Source organism: Chiloscyllium punctatum, chromosome 44, assembly GCF_047496795.1.
Source record: "Chiloscyllium punctatum isolate Juve2018m chromosome 44, sChiPun1.3, whole genome shotgun sequence".
NCBI lineage: Eukaryota > Metazoa > Chordata > Chondrichthyes > Orectolobiformes > Hemiscylliidae > Chiloscyllium > Chiloscyllium punctatum.
Window position 1 is genome coordinate 44,086,260 of NC_092782.1, and position 21,318 is coordinate 44,107,577.

The following is a 21,318-nucleotide window of genomic DNA, read 5'->3' on the forward strand; positions in this document are numbered from 1 at the left end:
CAAGAACAGTGGTAACAGCTATAATTAGATGCAGACCTTCTTTCCTGTCATGAAGGTTGGAGCTCAGCCGATAAGCAGAAGGAGACTGAGACATTGAATTGCCAGCTGCTTTCACCTGCACCTCAACAACCATTAGGGACGAACAGAATCTCAGCAAAGTTGCCAGTTTTACAGGCCAAGGGAACCAAACAGTCACAAAGTGCAGATACCCTAACGCGAAAAGGAGCTGCAGCTGCAAAGGAGCTTATAGCGGTTCAATTAAATAAGAATTACATTCGGGATTATTGGTGCTGGAAGAGCACAGCAGTTCAGGCAGCATCCAAGTAGCTTCGAAATCGACGTTTCGGGCAAAAGCCCTTCATCAGGAATAAAGGCAGTGAGCCTGAAGCGTGGAGAGATAAGCTAGAGGAGGGTGGGGTGGGGAGAAAGTAGCATAGAGTACAATAGGTGAGTGGGGGAGGAGATGAAGGTGATAGGTCAGGGAGGAGAGGGTGGAGTGGATAGGTGGAAAAGGAGATAGGCAGGTAGGACAAGTCCGGACAAGTCATGGGGACAGTGCTGAGCTGGTGGGGGAAGGGGAAATGAGGAAACTGTTGAAGTCCACATTGATGCCCTGGGGTTGAAGCGTTCCGAGGCGGAAGATGAGGCGTTCTTCCTCCAGGCGTCTGGTGGTGAGGGAGCGGCGGTGAAGGAGGCCCAGCACCTCCATGTCCTTGGCAGAGTGGGAGGGGGAGTTGAAATGTTGGGCCACGGGGCGGTGTGGTTGATTGGTGCGGGTGTCCCGGAGATGTTCCCTAAAGTGCTCTGCTAGGAGGCGCCCTGTCTCCCCAATGTAGAGGAGACTGCATCGGGAGCAACGGATACAATAAATGATTATTAGTGGATGTGCAAGTGAAACTTTGATGGATGTGGAAGGCTCCTTTTGGGCCTTGGATAGAGGTGAGGGAGGAGGTGTGGGTGCAGGTTTTGCATTTCCTGCAGTGGCAGGGGAAAGTGCCAGGATTGGAGGGTGGGTTGTTTGGGGCCGTGGACCTGACCAGGTAGTCGCGGAGGGAACGGTCTTTGCGGAAGGCGGAAAGGGGTGGGGAGGGAAATATATCCCTGGTAGTGGGGTGTGTTTGGAGTTGGCGGAAATGTCGGCGGATGATTTGGTTTATGCGAAGGTTGGTAGGGTGGAAGGTGAGCACCAGGGGCGTTCTGTCCTTGTTACAGTTGGAGGGTTGGGGTCTGAGGGCGGAGGTGCGGGATGTAGACGAGATGCATTGGAGGGCATCTTTAACCACGTGGGAAGGGAAATTGCGGTCTCTAAAGAAGGAGGCCATCTGGTGTGTTCTGTGGTGGAACAGGTCCTCCTGGGAGCAGATCCGGCGGAGGCGGAGGAATTGGGAATACGGGATGGCATTTTTGCAAGAGGTAGGGTGGGAAGAGGTGTAATCCAGGTAGCTATGGGAATCGGTGGGTTTGTAAAAAATGTCACTGTCAAGTCGGTCGTCATTAATGGAGATGGAGAGGTCCAGGAAGGGGAGGGAGGTGTCAGAGATGGTCCAGGTAAATTTAAGGTCAGGGTGGAATGTGTTGGTGAATAGAGTTGAACTTCATAATATTCTACTGACAACAAGATGCCCACAATTCCTGAGAAATCTTGGATTACGGAGTTAGAAAGGGACGCAGAAAGGTGCTCTTGGAGCTTAAACACCGATTTATAAGCTTTGAAGCTTCAGACGGTGTGGTTTGTACCTCAGCTGTATTCACAGAAATCAACTCCTTGTGGCATATCCTTCCAACAATAAGCGAAGCACCTCAAGATGAACTTAATATTTTCTCAGGAACAGCCCAGTAGGAGGTAGTCCACAAATACAGTGTTGAGGGTGTGTTGCTGGGAAAGCGCAGCAGGTCAGGCAGCATCCGAGGAGCAGGAAAATTGAAGTTTCAGGCCGGAGCCCTTCATCAGGAATGAGGATGAAGGGCTCTGGCCTGAAACATCGATTTTCCTGCTTCTCAGATGCTGCCTGACCTGCTGTGCTTTTCCAACAGCACACTCTCAACTCTGATCTCCAGCATCTGCAGACCTCACTGTCTCCTAGTTGAGGTCAGCCTTACTGTGAAAACCCTTCCAAGGATGCCTTGAAGAAGTTCTCCTCTCTCTGCAAAGATCTCAGTGAGTCTCTCTCTCTCTCTCTCACTGTACTCCCCAACTCCTATCCTCTGCCCCACCTCATACCTGAAGAAGGGCTCCAACCTGAAACGTCGATTTTCCTGCTCCTCGGATGCCGTTGTTTCCCATAACACACTCTCAACTCTGATCTCCAGGATCTGACAGTCCTGACTGTCTCTTAGTTCACAAGTGCAGTCAGCTAGTGAAAGGCTATCCATAGAAAAGCAAATGCCCAAGTCAAAATTTGAATGTTCAGAACTTGTTAATCTGCATAAATGGCAGCAGAACTCAGCAATTTTCTATGGTCAGCAAGCTGTGGAAGCTCTCCAGGATTCTTTCAGCAAACAACTAAACCAGCTGTGCTGCTTCTAGTGCTGAGGAGTACCTTAGCAAAGAAACAAGTTGAGCAACAAATGGAGTTTGAACATATTTAAATTAAACAAGTGCTGGAAAGATTCAAATACCTTAAATGGACTGCACATCTACAAAACTAGTACCAGTCTCCCAATAATGTAAAGCCTCAGACTGCGGAAGAAAATAGTTCTCAAAAATGTCACGGCTCTGTCCAGAAACTAACATGGCCCCGAAACAATTGACAGAAAAATGAAGAGAAACCAAGATGGTGGAAAAAAGTCTTCTTTTCTTTGGAATAGAGCTCAAAACACATTGTTAATTATTTAGTGGAGGAAAACATTCCACTCCAATCAATGAATGATGACATTACATTGAAAAAAAACTCTGAGAGAGAGAGAGAGAGAGAGACAGAACAGAAATAATTGCAGGAGACCATCATGGGAGTTCGAGTTCTTATTAATGATACCTGCAGAATGAATATGAATCTCTGAAGAAGAAAGTGTACAGATCTTTTAAACACTTATCATTGAGCCAGTACAAGCCTTTTGCTGAATTTATGACCAGTAGGCAAATGATGCATTCCGAATGTCCTGCAATTTTCCAACTGCTGCACCTAGAGTTCTACTCAGAATTTCCGATAGACCCCGCTGCGAATGTTGATGTCATTATCAGTAATAGCATACAGATATTTCCTGAAGGATTTCTTGGGATGTTCTTGTCTGCAGAGGAGCAGCCTGACATTGAACCTGGTGTGGAATTGATAGCACCGCTTCCAGAAAGAGAAATTCCTACCCTATGAGTATAGTAGGGTATTCTCTGTTTGCAAAATTGTCATCAGAATGGTTTTTGTTTTCCTTTGGTCTACTTGGCTCAGAGTCTGCAACGGATGAATGTGAGGGTTAAGTCCTGGATTTTTGTCTCTTTAATCTATTTTTCTTTGTCTGGTCTTTACTGTTGTAATATTAGTGTAAGTGTCACAGCGCATAAGCTCGGTGTCATGACAAAGTGCCATGTAAGGAAGCACCTACACCATACATGTCCTCCAAGATGACACAAAGCTGCGTGAGAGGGTGAGCAGTGAGGAGGATGCTTTAGATTAGATTCCCTACAGTGTGGAAACAGGCCCTTCGGCCCAACCAGTCCACGCCAACCCTCTGAAGAGTAACCCACCCAGACCCATTCTACTCTGAACAATGCACCTAACACTATGGGCAATTTAGCAAGGCCAGTTCACCTGACCTGCACATCTTTGGACTGTGGGAGGAAACCGGAGCACCCGGACGAAACCCACGCAGACATGAGGAGAATGTGCAAACTCTACACAGATAGTCACCCCAGGCTGGAATTGAACCTGGGACCCTGAGGCAGCAGTGCTAACCGCTGAGCCACTGTGCCCCCCATCTTTAGAGATGCTTTAGTGCGATTTGGGTAATTTGAGTGAGTGTATGGCAGATGCAGTATAATGTGGATAAATGTGATGTTTATTCACTTTTGTACCAAAAGCAAGAAAGCAGTTTATTATTTGGAATGATGATAAACTGGAGAAGGAGGTGCTGCAATGAGATCTGGGTGTCCTTGTACACCAGTCACTGGAAGTAAGCATGCAAGTGCAGCAGGTAGTGAAGAAGCCAAAAGGTATGTTTGCCATAATAGTGAGAGGATTTGAGTACTGGAGCAGGGATGTCTTGCTGCAACTGGTCAAAGACCAAACCTGGAGTCTCATGTGCAGTGTGGATCTTGTTATCTGAGAAAAAATATTCTGGCAATGGAGTGGGTGCAACAAAGGTTTATCAGACTGATTCCTGGAATGGCAGGAAGACGTGAAGGGAGGCTGGTCAACTAGGATTGTATTCACTGGAGTTTAGAAGAATGAGGGAGGTGTCATAGAAACCTTGGAAAGTTCCAACCAGATTATGATTTGGAGATGCCAGTGTTGGACTGGGGTGTACAAAGTTAAAAATCACACAACACCAGGTTATAGTCCAACAGGTTTATTTGGAAGCACGAGCTTTTGGAGCGCTGCTCCTTCATCAGGTGGTCGTGGAGTATCATAAGGCACAGAATTTGGAGCAAAAATTTACAGTGTGATGTGACTGAAATTATATATTGATAAAGACCTGGATTTTTTGTTAAGATTGACCATTTTGGTTTCAGTTCTTTCATATGTAAATTGCAAAACTTCTTTAAAAGTTACATTCTCAAGTGAACTTTAACAACTGGTGCCATGTCGGCCCAGATAATGCATTGTAGGTGTGAGCTGCCCTGTGTGAGACTGTCTGTGCCACAATGGTCAGACTGATTCTCATCTAAAAAAGGGATTTACAGAATCTTACATGGATTTATACAGTTTTTGAGCAAAGTAAAATGTAATTCTGCAAGTACAGATTCATGCCACAAACTTATGTGTGCATGTGGGTGCGGGGGGGGGGAGGTGGGAGAGGGGTGTGGGGGGGTTATGATTGTCTGTCTGTGAGAGTGTGTATGAGTGTAAAGGGGTGTAAGTCTGTTAAGAGGGTGTGATTGTGGGAGTGTATGGGAGAGGGTCTGTGTGTGTGTACTGTGCAATGGTGCCGCCTGTAGTGTGACATGAACCCAAGGTCCCAGTTGAGACCATCCCCATGAGAAAAAGCCTTTTCCCTTGGGTAAGGGAGTCTAGAACTAGAGGGCATAGGCTTAGGGTGAGGGGGAAAAGATATAAAAAACACCTAAGGGGCTTGTTTTTCACGCAGAGAGTGGTACGTGTATGGAATGAGCTGCCAGAGGAAATGGTGGAGGCTAGTACAATTGCAACACTTAAAAGGCTTCTGGATGGGTATATGAAGAGGAAGGGTTTGGAGGGATATGGGAGTGCTGTTGGCAGGTGGGACTAGATTGGATTGGGATATCTGGTCGGCATGGATGAGTTGGATCGAAGGGTCTGTTTCCATGCTGTACATCTCCATGACTGTATGAGTCTATGTGTATAAGAAGCTATGGCATGGTGATGTCAGATCATATGGAAGTGGAACCCGAGATGAAAATCAAACAAACTGCGGACGCTGTAAATCAGAAACAAAAACAGAAATTGTTGGAAAAGCTCAGCAGGTCTGGCAGCATCTGTGGAGAGAAATCAGAGTTAATGTTTCAGGTCAAGTGACCCTTCCTCGGAACTTTTATTTCTCTCCATGGACACTAGAGATGTCCTGTTTTACCACCCCTTCGCCATCATTATGTTTAATAACGTTTGTTAATGTTTGCTGATCGAAGTGCTGACCAGATCTTAGAAAACTGTTAGATAGAACTTGGTTTGTTCTCTTTGAAATAAAGGCTATTGAGATAGGAGTATACAAGATAAAAACTCCCCAGTAGGTGGGGATGGACCAAGTCTGGAGGATACGGACTCAGCGAGTGGGGGAAAGGGGAGAGGTGAAGGAGGTATAGTGCAAGAAATAATGTTTGTCATTGCAGCGACTAGTATTGACCTGTAATTTGCTATTCATGAGGGTCATGGAAGTGGAGGTGTTCGAATGATTTCAAAAGGAAATTGGGGCAGCACGGAAGGGATAAAACTTGAAGGTCTTTGGGGATACAGCAGAGAGATGTAACTGACTGCTCTGTTCTATGGAGAACAGAATGGACTTGATGGGTCATTCGATCTCCAGTGTCTCTCTGACACTCCATGACCTGAATAGATTAATTAACAACCACTCACTCTCATATATACTGATCAATAATCACATGCCAGACCCACAGACAAGCACCAATACTTACCCCACAGAGATTGATCAGTAATCATACTAACAGGGAACAGTCAGCACTCACACCCATTACTGGGTGATCCATTATCACATGCACAGAATGATCAATAATCATACTTTTCACCACCACTGAATGATCACTAACACTATACACAGTAAACGATCAATAATCATCCCCATGTTCTGAGAATGAACAATCGTCACACTAACACCAACACCAACACTCTCAGAAAATGATCACTAATCATATGCATCATGATTATTCATTAATCATCAGGTTTTGGAACACCATCGCTTGCTGGTTCTGTCTCTGCCCACTTAGTAAGGTGTAAATTAGTGCTGTTCAATTTGCTGGCGTGGTCTGACTATGGAAATTTATACTCAAGTATTGTTAAACCGCAGATTAATTGATACATTACTACCTGGGTTCCTTCCTCATTTGTTTTTACTGCAATGGTACGATATTGTATATTCCTCGATCCATATCTGCTTATGTCAAGAGTGTGGTGCTGGAAAAGCACAGCAGGCTAGGCAGTATCCGAGGAGCAGGAGAATCGATGTTTCAGGCATAACCTCCTGATGAAGGGCTTATGCCCGAAATGTTGATTCTCCTGCTCCTCAGATGCTGCCTGGCCTGCTGTACTTTTCCAGCACCACACTCTCGACTCTGACCTCCAGCATCTGCAGTCCTCAGTTTCTCCACATCTGCTGCTGTTTGTAAATATTTGCTGAAAGTTTTCTTGTAGTCAGATCTGATGTCAAATTCCTTTCAAATGGATTAGTAATGACGTATCCTCTTGAACTGTCCAATTGGTATGATCTTAAGAAGAGACTGTACTTACTTTTGAAACCATTGACATTTAGTTGAGATTGTATACCTGGCCATGCAGTGTCAAGCTTTGGATTATTACACAGCAAAATATTTGGCTCATGGGTATTCCAATGGTCAGAAACTTTTCTGTGGTAATGTAGATTTTCTGCCTCTCAGCGAGTTTTGTTTTTGTCATTGTGAATTTGAGGTACGTTTTCCTGTATAATTCTTGGGACAATGGTCTCATCTCATTGTTGGCGATATAGTATAGTGGGCTATTTTTCTGATTCCCAAATCTTACCTACAGATAGTAGTGAAGGTGTCATTTCTTTAAGGTGGGAAAGAGGTTTTTGCAAAATGGTTTGATTTTTGTAGCTTGGATTTAGATCTATATGTGAGAACCACTGGGATTCTCTTTATTAGGGGTCTGTATGATGCAATGGCTCAGCTATTGACGCATCTGCGCTGGGAAATAGATTCGATGGAGCACTGACTCAGCAAATGAATTTTTGATTGGAAGATTTGAATTTTGAATTTGAATTGAATTTATTGTCACATGTACCAAGGCACAGTGAAAAGCTTTGTCTTATGAGCAATACAGGCAAATCACTTAGTTAAGTAGCACAGATAAGTAAATAATAGGTAAAGAGCATCAAAAACAAAAACACAGGTACAGTGAATGTTAAGAGTTTGTGAGTCCATTCAGTATTCTAACAACAGTAGGGTAGAAACTGTTTCGAAACCAGCTGGTGCATGTGTTCAGGTTTCTGTCCCTTCTCCCCATGTTAGAGGTTGTAGACAGACATTGCCAGGGTAGGATGGATCTTTGAGAATGCTGGCAGCCTTTCCTTGACAGCGAGCCTGGTAGATGCATTCTATAGATGGGAGGTTGGCATATGTGATTGTTCGGGCCAAGTTCACCACTGTCTGTAATCATCTCCGATCTTGAATGGCACAGTTACCATACCATGTAGTGATACATCCAGACAGAATGCTCTCGATGGCGCACCTATAAACGTTGGCAAGAGTATTTGTGTCATGCCAAATTTCCTCAGCTGCCTGAGGTAGAAGAGACGTTGTTGGGCCTTTGTAACCAGTGTGTCCACACGAAGAGTCCAAGAAAGCTTGTTGTGGATGACCACTCCCAAGAGCTTGACACTCTCCACTCGTTCCACCTCTGTGCTGTTAATGTGTAGGGGGCATGGTAACATCCTGCCAAAAGTCAATAATTAGTTCCTTAGTTTTGCCGGCATTGAGAGCTAACTTGTTCTCAGTGCATCATTTTTCCAGGTCTTCCACCTCCCATCTGTAGTCTGTTTCGTCACCATCTGACATTCAATTGACTATGGTGGTGTCATCAACGAACGTGTAAGTGGCATTAGTCTGGTATTTGGCGACACAGTCATGGGTATACAATGAGTACAGTAGGAGGCTGAGTACGCACCTCTGGGAGGTGTTTAAGAATAGAGGAATGTATCTGAAATAACTGGAATTTGCCTGTTTTAGATTCAACATTGGTAGTCAGTTAAAGAGACGATTTGAGAAATAAAACTTGTCATTAGCTATAGTGTTTGGAATGAAGGAACCTAAGTTGTTGTTAAGGGGCTGAACTAATTCAGGCTTGGTCCATGCTTTTGCTGAATGTTGACTTTCTGCTCAGCAACATTTTACTCAGAGCCGCACATCTCTGTCTTACCTCCAATACAATTTCTGTCATTCTATCACTTTGAACACACAGACACGCAGAATGAATGCTGCAAAGCTTTTAAAAGCCCTCGATATGTTGTACATTTGTAAGATACTTAGAAGAATAAAAAGAAAGGATGATCTAGGAAAGACTGAAGGAGCTGAAAGTCACGTGGGCGAACACCAGTGCATTTGAAATGCAGTGCTTCCCACAGACAGTGTGTCTTGTGACAACCCTTGTGCACTGAAATTTATGCCAAGTGTGGGTTGGTTTCATGAAAAAAAAAGATTATGTAACGTTTCCATGGTTTTCTGTTTCAGCAATGCTTGTGTGAATACAGACAGTCTGTGTTAGCAATGTAGTATGACAGTATTTTATCTGGGGAAGGAGCCTGACTTGTTTTGGAGACTTAGGGCAACAGGTATGACTGTCCTGAATTCTTACCTTTTATGTGTTTATATATTTTATTGTCTGTGAGAGGATTTTATCTATAATGTCTTTAGAGATACAAATGATCTAGCTGTGGTGACATTAACCCACATGGTCTCATCAAGAGTGTAAGCTCATCAAATATTCAACTCTCATCAAGAACTCTCAGTCAAATGTTAAATTCCGTCAGAAATGTCAAAATGAAGGTATCATTAACAGTAGAAACTCCACATGGTACACTGGTGAGCAAGTTGTGCATCTCTCCCTTGTATGTTGGGTTGCCTTATCCTCTTGACTTTTTAGCAAGAGGAGTCTATCTGTTAGACTTACCTGGAGGATGATTTTATAGCTCTAACCCCTATGACATGCTGGTGAAGTAGATTCTTGAATGTGTACAAGCATTTCTTCCTGTGGCCCATGGGGCTGGGTGCAGTGAGAATCAAGTTGTCTGACAGCATTTGTATTGCAAGGTTGGAGGGAGATGGCAAAACAAAATCCCTCAATGTTGTTACCTCTACCCAGCTCAAAAGTTTTCTAATGAACACGGGTAACATTTTCACTTTTAAAATCAAACTTTTCACTGAGTGTTGATTAACAGTGCAGCTAATGATGTTGAAACAGAAGTTAAAGTGGTAATTTTAAGAAAGGAGCTGTTAATATTTGGCCTGTTATCCAGAATGGTTGGTTAATGAGGAACCACGTAAGTTCAATCGTAGATGTGCAACAACATAACAACTTTAGATTTTGCTGTGCCTGAACCTAATGACCATGAATGTTGAATACTGTGTGTAATCTTTCCTTGTTTAGGAAAAGATGTCAGTGCATTGGAGACAGTTTAGTGGAAGCTTACCACTTTGATACTTGGAATGAGCTGGTTGTCTTATGAGAAAAGATTAAACATGCTGAGTTGTTTGTCACTGAGGTTACGAAGGACAAGGAGTGCCTTGATTGAAATTTGTACGATTCTTAAAGATCTTGACAAGGTGGATATGGAAAAGATGTTTTCTCTTATGGGTGAGTCCGGAATTAGAGGGCACTGTTTTAAAATTAGCAGTCACCTTTTCAGAACAGAAATGAGGAGAACTTCTTTCTCTGAGAAGGTTGTGAAACTTTGAACTCTGCTGCCGAAGGTGGAGGTGGGTGTCATTGAATATTTTGAAAGGTGGCGGTAGATTCTTGTTAGGTGAGGGAATCCGAACTTAGATGTAGATGTGAACTTCAAATTTGGAACTCAAAGAGATCAACCACAATTCTGTTGAATAGTGAGGCAGGATTGAAGGGTTGAATTGTTGTCTTCTGCACCAAATTATTAAGTTTATGAATTTGTCAATGCATTAAGTTGGGGTTGGGTAGTGGCCATCTTCAGGTTCACTAATGATCAGATCTTAATAGAAGCAGCAGTTTTCTGTTTGTGAGGCTGTTTGAACACCAATTTTGATTGAAGTTTAAGCGATGTTTTCAAACCATCAGGTAGACAGCCATCTTGATGGGGATAACTTTTGTTTAGCTGTAGTCGTAGGCAGTCGGGACAATATGCCTTTTGCAGCTCTTGAGGTCACATTTGTTTTTCAATCACTCAAAAGATGTAGACAGCATTGATAAAAGAAACATTTATTTCTTATTTTGAGGGAGCACCTACAAAGATTCAAGAGGGCTCACTGGTAAACAATAACTAGGCATTGGCAATAAATCTTGGCCTGATCAACAATGATCTCATCCCTCCTTGATCTCACAACTAAAACTTCCCAATTCTTCAATCTAGCACTGGTCTAGATTATGCTGGTCATTAATGTTAATTTCTGGTTATTGAATAGAAAATATTCCTATCATAGACAATACCTTAACTTTGTGAAGGGTGTATATGGTAGATTCAACAGGATGATATAAGGAATAGGAAATACCCATTAAGTGGAGAAACATGAGATACTGGAATTGTTTTTTCATCAGCACAGAGAGCTGAGAGGAGATCTAATAATGTTTTTTTTAAGTATCAAGTGAATTGGGAGAGTGTTTCATCTGATCATGTAATCAGCAATGGGGATCATTAATTGAAAATTGCCACCAATGAACAGGTTAGGAAAAATATATTTACTGAATGAGTTTTCAGAGCACAGAAAGCTGTACCACGAGGATTAGTGAGGCCCCCACAATTTTTGAAGGGAAACTGGATACATATTGAAATTTTGAATAGGATTCAGGGCTCTGGAGGGAAATCCAATATATCACTGCCTGCATTAAGCTGAGAAAAATAGGAATTAGCATCTCTGCTTTAGGCACATGTTTGCTACCCAATGATACCCTTTTCAGTGAGGCGGGTAAAGGCAGTCTCTCCTGAAATAGGCCAAATGCTGGTGAACTACAATGCAACTAAAATGAAAATTGTGAGCCCGATTCATGTTTTATAGAATTTACAGACAATAGGTGCAGGAGTAGGCCATTCTGCCCTTCGAGCTAGCACCACCATTCATTATGATCATGGCTGATCATCCTCAATCAGTAATTTGACCAATTGTAACACGTAATTAAAAGGAATGACCCAAAAAGATGGTAAGTGATTAATTAAAGTGGTTATGCACGCAAACGAGGCATCTGCAATAATGCAACAACGTAAGACTGACTGACTGAATAAAAGTATTCCTGAGGAATTTCTTGACCATGTTTTGATGGTATAAATGTTTGCTGTCCTGATTTTCCCCTACTTTGCAGTTGGCTCCCACCTCGGCGTATCTACTTACCTACCATGCAATATACACTGCCCTATACAGCAAGGTGTGACAGTCCTGTGTGGGCAGGCCTTGTGCCAACAGCAGCAGGTAGAGGTTTGGCCACATTACTTGCTTTGTGCCTGGTTAGGGCAGAAATTGAATTTCTGCTCCACGTACAGCAAGACGCCAGATTTTTAGATGCCACATTATGGCTTTTAGAATCTGTTTTGGTAATTTCTGAATTCTGAGTAAGAAAAGGAACAAGAATTGGACCTATGACACATACTTTAGGGCAGCTCAGTGGTTAGCACTGCTGCCTTACAGCACCAGAGACCCGGGTTCGATTCTCACCTTGGGCAACTGTCCGTGTGGAGTTTGCATATTCTCCCCGTGTCTGTGTGGGTTTCCTCCGGGTGCTCTGGTTTCCTCCCACAATCCAACGATATGCAGGTCAGGTGAATTGGCAAGGCTAAATTGCCCATAGTGTTAGGTGTATTAGTCAGAGGGAGATATGGGCTGGGTGGGTTACTCTTCGGAGGGTCGTTGTGGACTTGGTGGGCCGAAGGGCCTGTTTCCACACTGTAGGTAATCTAATCTTCAAACAAGAAGCAACAGGAGGCCATTTGGACCCTTGAGTCTGTTCTGCCATTTAATAAGATTATGGCAATGGTGTTGCAACTTCAAATTCATGTTCCCACCTAGTTCTGATAACCTTTAATTGCCTCGCTTTACAAGAATGTATCTACCTCTGCCTTGCAAATATTCATTGGTTTGATTCCACTAATTTTTCAGGAAGACTCTTCCAAAAACTCTCAACTTTGTGGGATGAAAACAAAAATGCTTAATTTTTGTTTTAAATGGGTGATTGTTTATTTTTAGCTAGTGACTCCTAGTACTAGATTTTCTTATAAGGGGCAACATCCTTGCCATATCTGCCTGACAAGACCCCTCAAGATCCTATTTATTTCAATCAAGTGACCTCTCACTCTTCGAAAGTCAAGTACATGCAGTCTTTCCTCAAAACTTTTTCTCAAAAGACAACCTGATATTTCACGGGTGAGTCTGGTAAACCTTTTTGGAACTATTTCCAATATAATTATGTCCTTAAACAAAGTGATCAATATTGTACACAGTGGTCTGTGCCAGTGCCATTTATATCTGAATCAAAATCTCCTTACATTTGTGTTCGGTTGCCCTCTCAATAGGTGATAACATTCCGTTAGCTTTTGTAATAACTTCTGAGCATTATATAAGCCATTTGTATTTCATTCCGTTAGCTTTTGTAATAACTTTTGAGCATTATATAAGCCATTTGTATTTCACAAACTAGAACATTTGCACTTTACAACTCTACAATCTCTATCCATTTAGATCTTTTTTTAACCATTTGCTGTTGAAATAAGTACTGAAACTTGGACTGTGGATAGATGCCATGTCAAGTCCCTGAAGAAGTATCATCAATGCTGTTTGAGACAGATTCTCTGTATCAGTTGGGAAGACAGGCATATTAACATCAGCATCTGTAGAGGGTGCCAATAGCACCAGTTTTGAGATCATGATCATCCAGAACAACTTAGTCACATGCATAGGATGCCTGAACTCCAACTGCAAAGCAAATGTTTTTTGCCCAGTTCAAGGAAGTCATGCAAATGAGGGTAAGATCAAGGAAGCACTTCAAAAACTCCATGAGAGCTTCCTTTTGGAAATGCAAACATAGATGGCATTGCCTGGGAGATCCTTGCTCAGAAGAAACCAACTTGGAGGAACCTCCTGTATAAAGCACCATGATTCTTTGAGAACACCCTTTGACAAGAGGAAGTAACAGAAAAGTAACTGAGAAAGGAATGTCAGCGATCTCAAGATCAAGGAACATTTCCATCTGCAGAAAATACCTGCCATTGGGTGGTTGGAGATACAACTCTAGGAGCCAGCTCATCAGCCACACAAGGACCCACAGAACTGATGACCAGAGACATGGAATTTCCTAGTTGGTTGCAAGTGGTTGCCAATGGTTAATAAGTGAATAAATCTGTTATTGTCTTGATTGCTTCTTTTTTAGTGATATATCTTAGTAAATAAAATTTACCAATTTTAATTATGAGTTTGCAATCTTTCAATGTTGTGTTTCCTACCAACCATAGATATCAAGAATCTATAATGGTATCTCTTCCTTTTGTAGATCTCCATGTCAAGAGTGATAATTGATTACTGAGAGGTCTCTATCCTGAATAGTTTGAAACTAACTTGCAGTTTTTTTTGGCATGGAGCATGTTAGGTGTTTCACTTTGGATAAAACAAAATCCACTCAGAGAGTAACCAGCTGTAACTGTAATGAATTGACCTTTTAAAATTCATGCATCCTGTCCATTAGGCTTTATGTAAAGTCTTAGTTGATGTCAGTCTCTGCTAACATTCTTGTAAGTTAAATGTTTGTGGTCATAATCGAAGATAAGGTGTTGAATAATCACCTGATTCACTGACTGGATGAAGGACTTAATACACAAAACTTTTAACATAAAATTGTTTAAAGATTTGTAGATTATTGTTGTAAGGCTGGGTGCAGCAGTTATCAACGACTACGCTATTTCCTAATCAATTAGTTTCATCTTTTGGTTGAGTTGTTTGAATTATTTGGTAAAAATATCAGACGTTCACCAGTCAATAACCTTGTAATCCAGTTTGTTTGATGGGGCTTGACATAAGTGATGGCTGTGACATCATCTTTGTGCCAACATTATGACTTCCCTTTTCCACCACTACCATCACCTGACTTTATCCCACCTCAGTTCATCTGCTGTGGAGACCCATTCTGTTGCCTTTGTTACCTCTGGACTTGACTATTTCAGTGCATTCCTGGTGGTCTCCCACATTGTACTTTCCATTAATATGGAGTTCATCCAAAACTCTGCAATCCATGTGTTAACTCAGAGCAAGTCCCATTCTGCGTGAAGAGAGATTGGGAAAACTGGGCCTGGATTTCCGAGAGTTTCAAAGAATGAGAGGTGATCTCATTGAAACCAGTAACTTAGTTCGAGATAGTTAAGGTAGATGCTCTGGTTGGAAAATCAGGGGACACAATTTAAAACTGCAAAGGATGCCCCTTAGATCCAAGGAGAAATTATTTTGCTCCGAGGGCTGTGAACCTGTGGAATTTTCTTCCACACAGGGCTTTGGACGCTCAATTTTCAAGGATGTTTGAAGTAGAGATTGATTGAGTTCTGATTGCCAGTGGCTTTAAGGGTTAGAAGGATGGGGTAAGTAAAAGGAAGTGTTCAATCAGCCACATTCGCATTGATGGACAGGCTTAATGGGATGAATGGCCTATGTCCTGCTGCTATGATTCTTACCATCTCTGTGTTTGTTGACCCACATGGCACCCACTCAAGCATCATACTGATTTTGAAGTTCTCATTATTGTTTTCAAACCCACTTATTGTTTCATCTCCTTTTACCTCTGTAATCACTTCTCCACATCACCACCCCACCGCCTCCCTTCACTCGCACCAGTCAGTCCACCCTACACCCTACAAAACCCACTTCCTTGTCAGGCCTAAGAGCATGATTCACTGAAAACCCTTTCCATATACACCTCCATCTGGATCCAGCAAATATGTCATTGCTAACTGGCTGGCCCTCCCAGTAGCATTGCTGGGACCTGAAAGTCGCTGGTTGTCTAATTGACTGGTAGTTCTTGGAGTTGGAGCTTCCTCCCCAGCTGAGGGCAAGGTTTCACCCTGACCCAATTAACATACCATTGAGCATTAGCTGGTGACCAGGCAGCCCACCTCAGGGAGTCATACTCACACCAAAATTTATATCAGTAAGAATGGAGACCCTGCCTGGTCTAACATTCTAGCTGTGGTCTCCTCCTTTCTCCTGCCAAACTACGCCTCTTTGTACATAACTACACATTGTTCTGTTATAAACGATGGTTGTGTTCCTGTACGACAGCATGCTATAGAAAATCGCGCTATGGAAAACACTATAGAAAATCGTGCTATGGAAAGCCACTATAGAAAATCGCACTGTAGAAGCACTAATCGAAAATCACTAAACCCGTTCATTAGAAAGTTCATGTTATCCAAACAACGTCCACAATTTGTCAATGGCGTTACAGTCGATTTGCATTGAAATAATGCACATTATAGCAAAATGACTATATTGAAATTAATATTCCATTTGTTAACGCCTTTGGCATTTTTGTAATCATCCTCCAAAGTGTTAACACTCTAAATTTTATTTCATATGCAAATTTTAACATTTGAAAGTTGACATGATTTAGAGTGAATAATAAACAAGCATCCCCAACTTTGATCCCTCTAACACAATACTTGCCATCTTCTCCAAATCTGACCTTTGGCCTCTCCTCTATTTTGTAGCTGCTTTGTAATCTATTCTGCTACTTATTCCCTGACTCCACAAAGCTTTACACTAAAATAGTGTATACAGTATGAGGTACTCTATCAAAGACTTTTTGCAAGTCCAAGTATATTACGTCCATTGAATTTCACTTATCTACTTTTCTGTTATCTTTTAAAGTGACTTAGAAAGGCCGATCAAACAGACTTCCCCTTTTGATGTCTGTGCAATATATTTCCAGTGATGAGGCATCTTTCTATTGTATCTTTGAATCAAGGTTCTAATACCTTTTCTCAAGCTGTCAATCTGTCAATAAGTAAATTGATCTAGTCTTTGCAGAGCTTAGTATATATTCCATTTTAAATATAGAACTATTTCTGGCTGTCTGACCTTTAGCTTAATAGATCCACCAAAAACAAGTAATTGGACATCATTGGCAATGAAGCAGATCTTTGCAATTGTAGTTCTCTCAGTACCTCTAAAAAGTAATTTGGGTAATTAGCACTGCAATTACCATTTAGCCCAGTGGACATTCTCACCAGCATGCAAAACATAGTCACCAAATAACATGAAAAGTCAGAGAAGAATTCATAGTAAAATGAAAAATGAGTCAGACTTAGTGAGTTTTACATCAAGACAAGTCCTGATAGTTCCTTATAATATTCACAATGCTCTCTTATGATCTTTATAATATTCACATGGTCCTGTAATTTACCATAATAGATGTGATGCTGCATTTCAGTTACATAATATACAGGTGAGTGGTGTATTTAAATATGATAGAGCACTTGTTAAGAGTACAATTTCCTTTCATTTATATTCTTAGAGTAGTCTGTTATGTTGTTTGATGCTAGTTTGGACCCTTTGCAGACTGGTTAAGGAGAAGGCAAAGTCAAAATCTGTGTACAGGCTGTTAAACTTCAAAGTAACACTTTATTATATATTTACACTGACACTTTGATATTTTATAATCATAAATGTAACAGGTTTTGACTTACAGTTACATTGGGTAAAGAGGATGCACTAGGTGTGTCTGTCAGGGTGTGATTCTAGTGTGCTCTAACTCCGGCACACTTTGGAATTTGTCCCCGGTGATATGCAGTTCTGGGTCATCATCATCAAAGTTGCTCCAGGACCCTACACAACATGGTCTGATGAAATATTTTCTTGGACTACAGTATGCAAAACTTAACATTTTTTTTCTTCACTTTGAAGGAGAGCTGTGCAAGAGTCCTTCTATTTCGAGGAGCAAACAAAGAGATTAAGAATTACAACAGCCAGTCCGCATTCCAGGTAAGAATGTGTCAGCTTTGTACACTAAACTGCATCCTACTGTGGTAAGCGCTGTCAATGCAGGGTTCTTTATAAAAATATTATTTTGTTCAAATTTTATTCATTACTGTGGAGTAAAATAAAGAGTTGTAATAATTCTTTTATAATCAACTATTCAGTTAACCACTTCTTAGATCTGTGTTAAATGTTGCAGGAGTGTTAATGTTCTCACAGCATGAAAGTTTCCATGCAGAATGTCCAAAGGTATGCAGGCCAGGTGGATTGGCTGTGGGAAATGCAGGGTTATAGGGATAGGGTGGAAGGTGGGATGCTCTTTGGACAGTTGACAAGCTGAATGGCCTGCTTCCACGCTGTGGGGATTTGATGATTTTATGAATGGTAGTTCAGTCACATTCGCTACTGTTCATTATTCTACATGGAATACAATTTAGAAAAGTAATTATTACAGTTTACCATTCTCTATAGTAGAGTGTCGTAGGTAATACTACAGTTCACTGTTTTCTGTGTGATACAATACAGAGAGGAATAACAGGACTTGAGTGTGACTGTTTGACAGTTTTGAAGATTGCAACTTGACATTCTATAATGGAATATCACAGTTTGATATTCTCTGTGTGAAACGAGGTAGAAAGATATTAACTGCCACAACCTAATATTTTCCATAGGTGTTAACATGGTTCACTCCATTGATAGTACTCTTGCTTTTCAATCAGAGGATTGTGGGTTCAGGTTCCAATCCAGGACTTGAGCACAAAAGTCAGGGTTAACATCCCAGGGCACTGCTGAGGGAATACTGCACTGTAGCAAGTATTGTCTTTTGGATAAATGATAAACTAAGTTCGTCCATCTCACAGACAAACATAAAAGAATCTATTTTTGAGGAAGTTGAAGAAAATCATCCCTTTATCAAGCCAACATTTATCATTAATAGACCTTTGAGAAGCAGATTGCTTGATTGTTATCACACAGGGAGTTTGATGTGCACAAATTAGCTGCTGTTACATTACAGCACTGACTACAGCTCAGAAATACTTTACTGACTGTAAATCACTTCATGATATCTGATAATCAAGAGCATCTGGTGTATGCTTTAAGTGTGCAATAGACAATAACTGAAAATAGCTCTGCCTCAGGAGCGGGATGTCGCTAGTAGATTTTAAAAACTAGGGATTGTAAACAATGTTCACTTCTTTTGCCTCGCTAAAAATAAATGATTACTAGGCCTGTACATCTACAAGATAGGTTTGGGCAAAATTGTTCTTGCACTGAATAGTAAGTCATTCCACAACGCCTCATTGATTATCCACAATTATAGAACATAGAACATTACAGCGCAATCCAGGCCCTTTGGCCCTCGATGTTGCGCCGCCCTGTGAAACCAAACTGAAGCCCATCTAACCAAACTATTCCATTCTCATCCATACGTCTATCCAATGGCCATTTAAATGCCCATTAAGTTGGTGAGTCTATGACTGTTGCAGGGAGTGCGTTCCATGATCCTACTACTCTCTGAGTAAAGAAACTACCTCTGACATCTGTCCTATATCTTTTGCCGTTTCTAAATTGACAAACAGCAGTGGATCCAAACCAGATCCTTGTGGTTCACCACTAATAACTGAACTCCAGGATGAACATTTCCCATCAACCACCACCCTCTGCCTTCTTTCAGCTAATTTCTGATCCAAACCCCTAAATCACCCTCAATCTCATGCCTCCGTATTTTGTGCAGTAGCTCACCATGGGGAGCCTTATCAAACACCTCACTGAAATCCGTATACATCACATCGACGGCTTTACCTTCTTCCACCTGTCTGGTCACCTTCGCAAAGAGCTCAATAAGGTTTGTGAGGCACAACCTACCCTTCACAAAACTGTGCTGACTGTCCCAAATCACCTTATTCCAATTGAGATGATTATAAATCCTATCTCTTAGAACCTTTTCAAACACTTTCCCCACAACTGAAGTAAAGCTCACAGGTCTATAATTAACCAGGGTTGTCTCTACTCCCCTTCTTGAACAAGGGGACAACGATTGCTATCCTCCAGTCTTCTGGCACTATTCATGTAGACAATTATGATATGAAGATCAAAGTCAAAGGTGCTGCAATCTCCTCCCTGGCTTCCCTGATAATCCTCGGATAAATCCCATCTGGCTCAGGGGATTTATCTATTTTCCCACTTTCCAGAATTTCTAACACCTCTTCCTTGTGAACCTCAATCCCATCTAATCTAGTAGCTTGTTTCTCAGTATTTTCCTCCGCAACATTATCTTTTTCTAGTGTGAATACTGACAAAAAAAAAATTAATTTATGGCTTCCCCTGACTCCATGCACAACTTCCCGCTCCTGTCCTTGATTAGCTCTAATCTTACTCTCGTCATTCTTTTATTACTTTATATACCTATAGAAAGTGATAAGGTTTTCCCGGATCCTATCTGTTAGCAACTTCTCGTGTCCCCTCTTCACTCGTCTTAGCTCTCTCTTTAGATTTTTCCTTGCTACCTTGTAACTCTAAATCATGCGAACTGACCCTTCACATCTCATCCTAATGTAAGCCTTCTTCTTTCTCTTGACAAGAGATTCAACTTCCTTAGTAAACCACTGGACAAATTCCTCCTTGTCTGACAGGTACACACTTATCAAGGACACATAGTAGCTGTTCCTTCAATAAGATCCGCATTTCTGTTGTGCCCATCCCCTGCAGTTTCCTTCCCATCCTATGCATTCTAAATCCTGTCTAATCGTATCCTAGTTGCCTTTCCCCCAGCAATAACTCTTGCCCTCTAGTATATACCGACTCGTTTCTATCTCTAAAGTAAACATAACTAAAATGTGATCACTATCATCAAAGTGCTCACCACCTCCAAATCTAACACCTGTCCCGGTTTATTCCCCAGTACCAAATCTCATGTGGCCTCGCCCCTTGTTGGCCTGTCTATACACTGTGTCAGAAAACCTTCTTGCACACAATGGACAACAACTGACCCATCTAAAGTACTTGAACTATAGTATTCCTGGTCAATATTTGGAAAGTTGAAGTCCCGCTTAACAACTACCCTGTCACTCTCGCTCCTATCGAGAATCATCTTTGCCATCCTTTCCTCCATATCCCTGGAACAATTTGGAGGCCTATAGAAAACTCCCAACAGGTGACCTCTCCTTTCCTGTTTCTAATCTCATCCCATACTACCTCAGTTGACGAGTCCTCAAACGTCCTTTCTGCAGCCATAATACTGTCCTTGACTAATAGTGCCACACCCTCACCTCTTTTGCCATCTTCCCTATTCTTCCTGAAACATCTAAGTCCCAGGACCTGCAACAACCATTCCTGTCCCTGCTTTACCCATGTCTCTAAATGGCGACAATGTCAAAATCCCAAGTACTGACCCGTGCTGCAAGTTCACCCATTTTATTCTAGATGTACCTGGCATTGAATTCAACAACACCAACAATTATTTGTGCAAATCATAAAATGTCACAAGACATTTCAGAGAAATTATTATTAGAATATTTTGAAAATGTACGAAAAGAATTACAGTACATCTGTCGGCTGTTCTGTCCATCTACCTGTACTAAGTAAAAATGAACTAATAGCCATTTCACTTGCCAGAATCTGGTCAGCATACCTGGAGATTATGTACTTCAGGTGCATATTTAAACACTTATTAAATGATCTGAGGGTTCTGCATCTACGATCCTTTCAGGCAGCAGGTTCCATGTTCAAAAAATAATTTACTAGGCTGTTGTCGGGACTGGAGGGTTTGAGTTATAAAAATAGGCTGGATAGGC

At 41.6% G+C, this 21,318-nt stretch overlaps 1 protein-coding gene across 1 annotated transcript in view; it reads left to right on the forward strand.

Annotated features, from left to right (window-relative positions):
• Nucleotides 1–21,318, forward strand: part of shank3a (SH3 and multiple ankyrin repeat domains 3a) — a 973,942-nt gene that overhangs the window by 400,495 nt on the left and 552,129 nt on the right. The window contains exon 10 of the mRNA XM_072562789.1: nucleotides 17,453–17,530. Within this exon, the coding sequence (XP_072418890.1) occupies nucleotides 17,453–17,530 (78 nt within the window). The remainder of the gene's footprint in view (nucleotides 1–17,452; nucleotides 17,531–21,318) is intronic.